The sequence below is a fragment of the Mus caroli genome, unplaced genomic scaffold (genome assembly GCF_978045245.1).
Source record: "Mus caroli unplaced genomic scaffold, Mus_caroli_1 scaffold_7, whole genome shotgun sequence".
Lineage (NCBI taxonomy): Eukaryota > Metazoa > Chordata > Mammalia > Rodentia > Muridae > Mus > Mus caroli.
Genome location: NW_028227262.1, coordinates 98,887,378 through 98,899,715, shown reverse-complemented (window position 1 = coordinate 98,899,715; position 12,338 = coordinate 98,887,378). Strand labels below are relative to the sequence as shown.

Here is a 12,338-nt window from a genome sequence, read left to right as displayed (position 1 = left end):
ATTTTTTTCCATACTTTGTTGTTGTTGTTTTTTTTAATCACTCACATAAACTGAATTAGCACATCAGTAGTTAAGGTAAATGCCACTTATAACTTGGAAGCTGAATGATTCTTATATATAAAACTACTGCTTTTTATGTCTCCTGAAATAACTATTCTTACTCCTGTGGAGCTTAAGCCCAGGACTTTGCCTCTACAGCGCATGCTCCATTACTGAGTGGTAGTCCTAGCTTTCATTTCAAAAGTCAGAAATCGTTGTTTTTATTGTAACTGAGCCAAAGGCAAACCATAAATAGGCAACATATAAATGTGATAGGCCATACCTCAGATTTACTAGTCAAGGTGGCCTGAGAACTTGGAAGGAGTTTATTATGCTTTCCCTAATAAAAGGACAGAAACTTAATGGCAGATATGATGGCTGTCACCCTTGAGTCACCTTAAAACTAAGTAAGAAACTTAAAACTAGTAAGAGGAAAGAAAGTGTTGGGAACTGTTCAGCTGAGGAGGGCGGGACCTAGAGGCGGGTGGAGCACTTTGCAAGCCTGCTGTACACAAGGCCCTAGGCATATGCCAGAACCTCAGGAACAAAAATCCCCGTCAGCTATATTAAGCCAGACACCATTACCAACTAAGACATGGTTACATCTTATGTAAGAGAGCTGGTTAGTTGTAACACTGCTAGTAAGCATAGTCCAAGTGAGAACTACTTTAGTCGTTCAGGCAGAACCAATTTGATGCTGTCCTGTTAAAGAACAAACATGACTTTCCAGAGAAATCACTCTGAGCACATCAAAATTAATAGACGAAAAACTTTAATGATAACGTGTGCCTGGTTTTGTTAACCACAAAAGGGAGTGGCCTCAGTCAAGGTTTTACCAGTGTATACAGGCCTTAGGCCTATACATTCCATGTGTGCTGCCACACATGGGAGATTGATAGAGCGACGCCATGACAGTGTTGATCTGTTGGCTGGTTGTTCCCGAAGGTCATCTTTCCCACTCTGCAGAATTATGCTTTCCCTAGTAAAAGGACAGAAACTCCATGGCAGATATGATGGCTGTCACCCTGTACCACTCCCTTGAGTCACCTTAGAGACAAGTATTCTGATATGGGAATAGGCTTAATGGCCACTTAGTCCTGATAAACAGGTTCAACAGTTTTAAACTTCAGTTGTGTTTGAGGAACAAACTTCTTCCCTGTTGTTCTGACGAGCCTGGTTAGCACACTGCTTATTTTCAAGTTCTGAGGAGGCATTGCTCCCTTAGCTAAGTCCTACTTTGTGTAACTTACTATCTACTAAGCAATTTTGTTAGTAAATCCTTTATAACATTAATGTTATTTCATGGTTCTGTTACATATCTCTTAAAAGAAGTGACGCTGGTTCCTGTTTCTTCCATAACCCGATTTCCTACACAAGAATGAGCAGTGGTTAAAGTCGCCATTGCTGTGATGAAACACCATGGCCAAAGCGACTCGTTAAGGAAAGAGCTTGACTTACATTTCCACATCACAGTTCATCATCAGCTAGGCTAAGAACTCAAACAGCTCAGGAACCTGGAGGCAAGAGCTGATGCCGAGGCCATGGAGGAGTGCTGCTTACTGGCTTGATTACATGGCTTGCTCAACCTATCAGCCTACTTTCTTTTAGACACCAGGGCCACCAGCCTGGGGATAACTGCACATAAAGGGCTGGGTCCTCCCCCATCACTCAGTAATTACGGTAATGCTCTACCGGCTTGCCTGCTGCCCACTCTTACAGAGGCATTTTCTTAATTGGGGTTCTCTCCTCAGATGCCTGTGTCAAGTTGACATAAAGTTAACACAATGTTCAGCAACAAATGAAAATTTCTGCAAGTTCTTTTGAATAGCCCACAAGTAGCATTTGCCGTGAGTGACTTGCTGTGGGAAATTTTAGCACCGGCCCAGTTCATTATCATATGCCTTTCCTCCTGGCTGTTAGGACCTAGTAGAAACACATGCTTTTTTCTTTGTTGTTTTTTTTAAACCTCACCCTCTGAAGTGACTGTAAGTAGTTTTCATTAGAAGACAACTGGCCAAGCTGCTCTAGTAACTTTCTGATGAAAAGCTTTAAAAGTTGAGCATCCCTGCTTTCAAAGCATCAGCGTTAGTAGTTTCTGCAAGGAGAGCCATCACTGCTGCCCACGGGTGTTAATCTCCTATAAGACAGTGTGGGCTGGTTTTTTTCAGAAATTCACTATAAATCTTAGAACATATTTCCAGATATAGCTTAAAATCATTGCAATGTTCACTTTGAAATCGCACACTCCTGGTAAATACTTCTGAGTGTTTAAAGAGATGCTTGCTGTTGAGAAAGTTGAAGTGCTTTGTTTACAGGTAGACCTAAGAGATAAAACTGCAGGCTATCACATTAACTTTGGTTAAAAGATTTTTTTTAAGTCCCTGATGTAATTTTCTTCCACGTAAATAAATTTTCATCTGCCTCTACTTTTCAGCAGGGCTTCCCTATGCTTTCGTTTCTATCCCAGCAGAGATTTGTTGATGCCTTTTGTTGTAAAGGTTCTCAGAATTGGGAAGATTAAAATACAGAATCAAGAAACAGAGGCTCTGTTTAGACAGCATGAGTCATTCCCATGTGTCCAGGAAATAGAGACCATGTGTTTCATCAAGCATACCTGTTGGTTGCATTTTACACTGGGCCTGCAGGAAGAAGGCAGAGACTCATTAAAATGTGGCTTTGTGTAGAGGAAGCCTTTCCAGAGCCCTTTGTAATTCTCCCATGCTGGCTCTTAGGATCCCATAACTCAAATTCAGGAGCATGCTACTAAAGAAAGACTTTAGAGTCTTTCTGATGTCTCCAGGAGAATGGTTTATTTTTATTATTTGTGTGTGCCCACACATGCACATAGAAGCTAGAGGCATCTTCCTCTATGCTTTCCAGGTGTTATTATTTTTCCAGACAAGTTTTCTGACTGCAACTGAAGCTCTCTGGTTGGCTTCTGGTGAGCCAGCAAACCCACACAGGCCCTGTCTGCCTTCAGTGCTGGTAGCGCATGTGTGATCCTGATGTTCGGTTCTCCACAGGTGCTGGCAACGCAGTGCAGGCTCCCCAGACCCATCTTCAGGGTTCTTTTTTCCTTGATTAGAAGGATACTACAAAATCCTAGCTAGATGCAAAGCTGGAGACATAACCTGCTTGGTCTTTTGTACCACTCTCCAAGTCTCTGCAGTATGCTGAGCCGCTGCTGGGCTTCTCCTGAATCTTGGCATGCATCCCCATGCGTATGTTTTCCTACCTCTAGATTCGTATCATATGTTCTGTTCATAGCTTGCTCCTGATGCCTGCTGTCAGAAATAGACAAAAGAACAGGCGCCACCAGCACAGCACAAGTACACGTGTTGCATTTTCCTTCCTAATCTATAGTTAGTTCACAAGCAGCGTTGCTGGTTTGTAATATTATAACCCCTGTCATAGACAGCTGCATTAGGTCGAATCTCATTTTTAATAGAAATGACTTACTTCATCTTTGTTACTCTTCCTTATAATCTGAAGGTGCCACATGAAGTGGAGGTGAAAACTATATGCTAACATGCATCTCACTGCAGCTGCTGCCCAGGGGCATTGGGTCTGATCAATAGTAACAGATTCTCTTAGTGGAATCAGGAGACTTCAAGAGACTGTCCAAGTCTGCTGAAGCAGAAGTACATCAAAACTACACATAGAACAGCCAACTACACAGAGTTCAGAATTGCTTTTACTAGAAATTGCAACATGTGACAAATTCCCAGAATGCACTGGAATTGCCCCAGACATAATATGTCAAATAAGAGGAATATATTTAAGTTCTCATGTTGAGGTGGGTCAAATTAGATGTTCTTACTATAATTGTTTCATATACTCAAGTAGCATTTCTGGTTTCCCAGTTACCCAGTAGTATACAGCATGTCTGAAGGATGGGAAGGAAATTGCCTCCCTGTTGCATTCCCAGCTTATGATGAACTCTGAAGTAAAATCTGAGACTCTTCTGCTTTTGAACATCACATAAGAGTGGAAGATAAAGTGACTGACAGGCAGTTCTTCCCTCAGTGACTCCAGTGTCAGTGCAGTGGGCCTCTGATGAGAATAACCCATTGACAATGCTTGCAGCCATTCACAAAGACACTGGAAATGGAAAGACGCCACCTCTGAGGTGCACTGGAATTCACTGGCAGACTGAACCTGCTTGGGTCCAAAATCCCAAAGTAGCTTCTCAATGCTGAAAAGTAGCTAGTCTTGACCTGTAGCGTGTCCCGACTGACAAAGCTGCCCCTCATGCTCTTTGCTTAGAGTGCTGAGCCCACTTAGAGTGATGTGAAGAATTAGCGGGAAGATGCAAGCGTCCTTCAGGATGGTGGCTTTCGCAGAAAACTGCATCCTCTCCAGGGCAATGTCAGCAGAGGCAAACAATCGCTGCGCGATGCCAAACCTCTCTGTGTCTCTCAGAGGAGCCAAGGTGGGGTCGTGAAAATCACACACGCTGTCATCAGACAGAGCATGGAGCTGAAATGACAAACAAATCCCTTCAAAATGGCCCAGAAAATCCCAAGTTAAATACCTTTTAAAGGAATTCCCAAATAAAACAGGAAAACCATTAGATGGAACATAAAGATACGTGTTCCATCATGCCAAGACTTCAGGCCTGTTTTTCTCTTCCTTGCCTGTATTCCTGAGTCCACACACTTGTACCTAGATCCATTAGGCCAGTAAGTTGGATCAGCATGATCCTTTCGTCCACGTAAGGGTTTATCTGCCTCCACTGATAATGTGTACATTTCTATGGAATGCATTATGGTGATTAAGTACATGTATAGAATCTATAGTAATAAATGATGGCAACGAAGAGTTTTTGCCTTCATATACCATTTTGTGTTGAGCTTTCTATACTCTTAGTTATTTTGCAATACAGGTGGTTTGACTCGAACCACTACGTTAAGGAAGATCCGGAAGTGCCGTCCCTCCTGCCTGTTTGGAACCCATTACTGAGCTTCATCTCCGCTCCCCGCTGCTGTCCAGTTCATTGGGTCATGACTCCACTCTGCTTTTCCAAGACACTGACTTAGTGTCTCCAGAGTTGCAGGAGAGCATTTGTCCTGGTTCCGACCTGTTAGATTTAATAATGAACTCCAGCTCCAGCCATGGTAATGCCAATAAGTAACAGGGTTCCATTTCTCACAAGTGTATACTGGGCAGTTATTGGTGTGCCCTTTGCCTCATCCACTGAGGAGCATCTGGACCATTGTCACACTTTAGCTTGGAAAAGGCTCCACAAACACTGGAGTGTGGATCTATTCTTGATGTAATAATTTCCTCTCCTAGTAACTTTCACCAATGTTTAGTGCCTGGAGGCCCCCCTCCATTCTGATTCCTATAATGGCTTTTCCTTTCTACATCCTCTCTAGCATTTCTTACATCATCTTGATAGTTATTTTAATGAGAGTGGCATGCTACTTCACTGCAATTTTGATTTGTGTTTCCATGTTGACCAGAGGAGGGTAGGGAGGGAACATTTTTTCATGTACTTGTTTGCCATTTGTGTGTCTTTTGAGAAGTAGCCATTTCGATTTTTAGCTCATTTTTAAATTATTTTTATGGTGTATAACCTTTTGAGTGTATACTATCTTCCAGATGAATCCCTCGTCTAAAGGTTGCTTGGAAACACTCATATGGTGTATTACATTTTGATGCGTTATTGAGTTCAATTGGTACTGTTTTATTGGGAATTTTTGTATGTGAGTCTGCGGTTGTCTTTTGTTTCTCCTCTGGATATCCAGATAATGCATTTGGTGGAGTTCCTTCCATTTTAACTTTTAAACACTGGAAGCAGCATTGGGATTAGTTCTTTGTTCATTGTTTTTGTAGTAAAGCCGCCACAGCCCTGTGGTTGTGTCACTCCTAGTGATCCTGTTTCTGTGGTATAGCTAATGTCATCTTTCATCTCTGGTTCTAAGTCTTTACCCAGCCACCAACACCCATCCACCCCACCCCACCCCACCCCCCCCACACACACACACACACAGACATACAAACAGCCTACCTTGAGCATAATTTGTTTTCCTTTTAAAACACCAATTGTTTTGTTGCTCTTTTGTGAGTTTTTTGTTTTGCTGAGAAAGGGTCTCTCATTAGCCCTGGCTGTCCCAGAACTCAACATACAGACTAGGCTAGCCTGGAGAGCACAGACACCTGCCTGCCTCTGCTTCCCAAGTGCTGATTGTCTAAAGCCTATGGTTTCCTGGTGTGTGTGTTCATTGTTCGGAACTTCCTTTTACTGCTCCTCTGCGTACTGTGCTTTGCTCTGTTTCTTTCCTTTGTTTCTAGGGTTTCTCCAGTTACCTGGTAGTCACTAGGAACAGGGATTTTTATAATTTCTGGGTTCTTTTTAAGTTTTACTCCCTTATGTTCTAAAAAGATGCATACTATTCATTCTTTCTGTGCTAAAAGTGGGCTTTGTGGTAGTATGAGGAAGTCCTGTGAGGTCATGGGTTAGCTGGTGGGGTGACTGGTGGGTGTGTGTGTGGATAGGTGAGTTAGCAAAGGAAAGATGAGTGTGACCTTTGCTTTATTTTTTACAAGAAGAGGACTAGAGTGTCTGTCTTCAGGAGTAATAGTGATTTCCAATGACTTTTTTTTTTAAAGGAACAAATATGCATGAACTAACTCTTCAATAGGAGCAATAAAGTAATAGCCATGAGTTATTGTGGCAATGGCTAGCACCTCCATCATTTTCAAGTTTTTATGACAGAAAAAGAAAATCTGTTTTTTAAAAAAAAAAAGGATTTTCAGTGTAGGAACATCGATTTCTTTTTTCAGTTAGAAATGAAGTATTTTGGCCCTTTGTAGAGCTAAGAGTGGAAGTACAAAAGCCTTATTTTATACATAGGTGCTCAAGAAGAGCCAGTTATTAGTGTCTTGTATATAATGATTCATTTGTAGTCATTGACTTTAAGACCTTTATTCAGAAATTAGCCCACGGAGCTGGAAAGATGGCTCGGCAGTTCTTAAAGAGGATCAGATTTGGTTCCCAGTGCACACATCCAAAGGGTCTGACTGCTGGGCAAGTCAGGCAGGGGCTATACATACAGGCACGCAGACAGACAGACAGACTCATAACAAAAAATGTAAAGAAAAACTAGCAGAATCGCAGAGGTCACTGATGCAGACTTTAGAACACTAATGAGGGTCTACAGGAATTAAAACTGAGCAGAAGGGTGATGCGGCGTGTGGTTAGTGCACAGACAGTAAGGCTCCTGAAGAGTGTCTGCACGTCACCCGGAAAAGATTTCAAGCTTTTACCTTAGAGGAGGGTGGACTTCCTCAAACTTCCTTCTCTTCAGGACAGTTGTTCTTAAAGCTCACTCACAAAATAGGAGCATCTTACTTGTCCCTCAAAATTGCTTGTTTAGTTAGTTATACCTCAATATCCGGCAGCCCTGGGGATGCTGACAGTGCCCTGTCGTCATCAAATCCTTTGCACCACAGTAAGAAACCTAAGCACCTTTCACTGACTTTAATTCACAGCCTCTATGTGGTCTGTCTTATGTCCTCTTATTCTTGATGTAATAGGAGTTAATGTGTCTTGCCTGGAGTGGATGGAATGTGGATAACTGGTTTTTCTTGATTTCTTCTTTATACTAAATCAACTCTTATACTCATTTGATAAGATAAGAAAAGAAAGAAGAGAAGAGAAAAGAGAAAGAGAAAAAGCAACAAGACTTACTTGTACTCTAACATGCTCTAGTAAGAATGAGTTTTCTGCTGCTGGTGGTTAAGCTGCCTGGAACTGATACAGTCTCAGGTATTTCTTTAATTTTGTGTCTAAATGTTACTGCTCGTAGTGGACAAAGGGAAGTCCCTAACTGTAACAGTCTTCACCCTCTGCTTTCATGTCTGTAGTTGTTTTGACCATTGGAATGGTAATGTTGGATCTGAATATATTCTTCCTTCGGCATCTGTTCTGAACTGATCTATTTGTGAATCTATAGTGGCTATAGTCTCTGGAGTTTGATTTTATTTAAAGTCTACTTTTCAGCTTGCTTTTGGTTTCCACTTGACTGCTTTTTTTCAACAGCCCTTCTTTTAGTACACATACATTAGTAAATGGATATCTTGGGTCTGTGGGCAGCATATAGTTGCGTATAGTAGGTAGGTTGGTCTGCTGTTTTTTAAGGTAGAGTCTCATGCAGCCCAGCTTGCCCTTGAAGCTTTTTGTGTAGCTGAAGATGCCTCCACTTCCTAGTGGTGATTACAAGTATCCTCCACCATGCCCAGCTCTTTCTTACTGGTTTTTTTGTTGTTGTTGTTTTTTCTTTCCTTTTTTTTTTTTTTTTATTTTTTGTTTTTTGGGTTTTTTTTGTTGTTGTTGTTGTTGTTGGTTTTTCGTTTTTGGGTTTTTTTTTTTTTTTTTCTGATACAGGGTTTCTCTGTATAGCCCTGGCTGTTCTGGAACTCACTTTATAGACCAGGCTGGCCTCGAACTCAGGATTCCTGGGGGACTTGTCTTGCTTTTCCTTTTCCCCGATTCTTTGTAATTTCGATGTGTTGACTATAATATGTCTGGTGAGGGCACACTCCACTTATTAGTTTAGTTGGGGGTTTAACTGTTTGTGTGTAGATGTCTCTGGGTCTTTAAAGATTTGAAAACTCTTCAGCTATTATTTCTTCATGAAGCTAAGCAGCCCCCTTGTCTTCCTGGGGTAACTGGACACATTACCCTGAGGTTCTGCTGTCCTCGGGCTGCTCATGGCCGCATGTCAGAGCTTGTGGATGTTCTTTCCTTGACTTGATATGTGAGCTCCAGAATTTGAGCTTTGGGGCTTTTTAAACTCAGATTTCTAACTCTGAATTTCTCATTTATATCCTGAACTGCTTTTTCTTGCCTCTTTGTAGTATTTTGTTTATATTCTCTTGGATCTCATTCCATTTCCTTGGGATCATTACTATGAACTCTTCAAACTTCCTTCTCAGAGATTATTTTTAGAGAAGAGCTATTCTCTTTGGAGCTGCCCTGTTCTTTATATCCTGTACATCTGTGGAACAGCCCGTATTTTGAGGCATTTTCTGTAGGAATTTTTGTTTGTTTAAATGTCAAATGGATAGATGCTCGGGTTGTAGTTACACATGAGCTCAAAGGAGCAGCCCTATGGGGTACCTTACTTGGTTCCTATCATGAGGAGGGTCTACAAGACCATCAATTATCCTGTCTACAGTAGTTTCTTGAGGTAGGGCTTTGCCGTAGACATAGGCTTCCAAGGGTGTATTCAGCTGCTATGGAGTCGTTAGTATGAGGTGCAGAGTTATCTCTAGGTCTGTGCAGGTAAGCGAAGATCACACTAAGAGTTGTGGGAGATGCTTGGGTCTGTAGCACCAATACCCACAATTCTTAAGCCACAGAAAGAAGCAGACCCATCCCCCAGGTCTTGCCAGATGAACACTTCTGATAACCATAGGATTTAAGGAATTGAAACATGAAAGAGCACTTCCCTAGTCCATGGGGATAAAGTTGCTAGGGTTTAGCTACTTTTATGGAGGTGTGATATCCAGACAGTACCTTCCCCAGAACCCAAGAGATAAGCACACGTTTTACTCAGTACCAACAGCCCTAACCCAGTCTGTGGACTATGGAAGGCAAGTTCCTTGGGTTATCTCAGTAGTTCTGGTTTCCATGCTTGGAGGAGCAGGGCACAGGGGAGAATTTCTCTTTGTGCTACTAGGTTAATATGAGTAGTATGTAGACTTGCCCTTTGATGTCTGGGGTCTGAGGCTGCAAACCAAGGTGGAAACATACCTAGGTCATGCAAAGAGTAAGTAATGGGGAGGCTAAGACCTGTGGCATCATTTGCCATGGACCTGAAGAGCATAGATGTGATCTGAACTACAAGCCTGAGTGCGGCCGAGACTGTAGACAGGAAGAGCTCCCTCGTTCCCTCTGTGGGTAGGTACAGGTGTCACTGGCAGTGGGGTCCCTGACCACCAGATTCCTGGAATTGTCAGACCTGGCTGGGAACTTGGTGAGCTCCTGGTAGACAGGTGCAAGTGAGGCTGGGGTTTTAGAGTGCAGCTACATCCCACAGCCTCAAGGTTGTAAGGTGAGGAGATCTGCTCCCATGCATATGGCTGTGGTACATCTGAGCCTGAAGTGGTAGAACTCTGATGGCACTGCCTTCCACCTAATGTGGCCACGAGACCCAAGGTTTCTGACAAGGCAAGAGTCCTGCTGATTATGGGAGGCGCAAGTCAGGTGTCTACTCCCTTTAGAGTCCTGTTTACACAAGCTAGTTCTTTAGACATAAAGCTATGTTACAATTGCAGTTGCAGTCACTGGCTTACAAAAGGAGGAGGTCTGCTGCCATTTTCTGTTCTTTTTCCCAGGGTAGTGCCAGGCTTGGTGAAGGGCAGGGGGACATACAACAGGTACTCCCCTCATTGTTTAGAATTCTAGTCACTTTTTTTTCTTCTAATTTCAAGAGTCCTGCAAAATATAAGGTTTTTCCCTTTGCTCTGTGGTGGTCACACATACACACACTACCACTGCCATCCTCTGGTTGTTTCGCTTATTAATGTAAACAGCAATGTTGGAACTTCTTGAATATTTGAAGGAACTCAGGTGTAGGCACTATCATCTGTTAATTGTGTTTCCAGCTCCAAGAACCTTTGCCTCTGCAATTCCTGACTTGGAATATTTTCTAGATTTTTCTACTGATTTTTCTACCAGTTCACAGTAAATGGTTAACATACCTGCCCCTTCACCCAGAGCCCACCAGGAAGACTCTTCAGAGTTACCGGGCTTTCAAACAGAAGTGCAAGTGGATTGGGCATCCTCTTTTAAGTCGGTTGCGTGAAGAAGTATCTAATACCCCAGGCCTGCAGGAGCCTGGCTCTTTTAAGAGAACAGCAGGCCCTCTGTAGACATTACCTGGATTGCCTAAGGGCACCTAGGAAGATCTTTAAAGAAACAGGATTTGTCTTTGTTGAGCAGCCTCCAAAGACAGGCTAGTGCATCTGGAGGCAGCCAGTGGAAAGGCAGGCAGGACTCTGTCAGTCCATTCTGGAACTCCAAGTCTGGTTCCTGCCTGGTTATGGAACAGCGGCCAAGGTCAGAACCGGAGCTGACTGTAGTGTGAGTTCATTAGGGCCTGATTCCCTTAGCACACGTTTCTTCTTTATAGACTTCCTGAATAGCTTTTAATTGTTCCCTAAATACTCAAGAAATAGACTGGAAGTGCTGAGCACTCAGTGCTGCGAGAGAGAACAGAGCTGTTTTGCTCATCACTGCATACAATTAGGACAATTACATCATTTCTATAATCAAACTAGCAGCCATCACCCTCAGCTGCTCTCAGATAGACTGGCATGCCTCCAAATAGTTAAGTGTCCCTGAGGACACAGAGTCTGTGGTCAGTTTGGATGGAATCTGGCCAGCTGTGTGGTCAGTACCTAGTGGTCTTAGCTTCTGATACCTCCTCCATACAGAACAACATCCAAGACAACCTATATGGACATACAGAACATATGTAGGTCCAGTCTAGGCGGTCCATGCATGGCCAGCTTAGTGCTATGGGATAGTAGTGGACCCTGGTCCTATACCAGACCTTAAAATAAGTGACCCAGGTGTGCCTTTCCCCAAACACAGGTTGTGTGAGACTAGCTGGGTAATGGGATAGCCTGTTGCTGGTTCCTCTACTAATTAATTGCCCTCTCTCTAACTTGAGAACTTAGCTCTACGCTGGGGCTAGACTCATTACTGATCACTTGCTCTTGTAGTGCCATTTCCAGAGAGCACCAAGCTATACTGATATTCTAAGAGAAAAGCTATGTCTCCTCCTGGCAAAGCAGGCCTGAATTCTTCCTGGCAAGTGTGACACAAAGCAACTTCAAATCATTCCACACAACTACAGTGATCAACAACGGTTGCTGGGCCTGGCTGAGATAGCTATGCCAGTAGTCTCCAAACTGGGAAAATCTGGAATCTGTAGACCAAGCCTCTTTGCTAGCCAGTTCCTTGAGCTTTGGACCTCAGAGCTCCCAAGCACCCATGTGCTAGTGCTGACACCTACTTACACCGTCTCAAGCTGAGAAACTAGAGCTCTTACCAGCAGGCCGGCACCTATCCCTCCTCCCCATTCCTTTCCACCCCACTGTCCCATCCGAAGGTTCCTTACCAAGCAACACAGCGAAGAAATAACATGGAGTTTGCAGCAAGTCCCCAGGAAAACTGTGGCATTATCAGGCATTTCTGTAAATGACATGCATTCAGGTCATTTTCACTGTCAAAAAACAAGTTTGCGGAAGCCAGGCACAGTGATTGCATGCTTGTAATCTCA

The 12,338-nt window shown here is 43.0% G+C and overlaps 1 protein-coding gene across 3 annotated transcripts in view; it reads right to left on the bottom strand.

Moving 5' to 3' along the window:
• The window catches only part of Gsdme (gasdermin E), a 76,589-nt gene that overhangs the window by 12,336 nt on the left and 51,915 nt on the right, over positions 1-12,338 (bottom strand). For 2 of the 3 annotated variants that reach the window (XM_021164889.2, XM_029478382.2), the window contains exons 9-10: positions 12,177-12,250; positions 3,157-4,518 (exon numbers count right to left, since the gene is read on the bottom strand). In XM_021164889.2, coding sequence (XP_021020548.1) covers positions 4,246-4,518; positions 12,177-12,250 — 347 coding nt within the window. In that variant the 3' untranslated portion in view covers positions 3,157-4,245. Of the gene's footprint in view, positions 1-3,156; positions 4,519-12,176; positions 12,251-12,338 lie in introns of those variants that run through there. The other variant, XM_029478383.2, reaches the window with a different exon arrangement.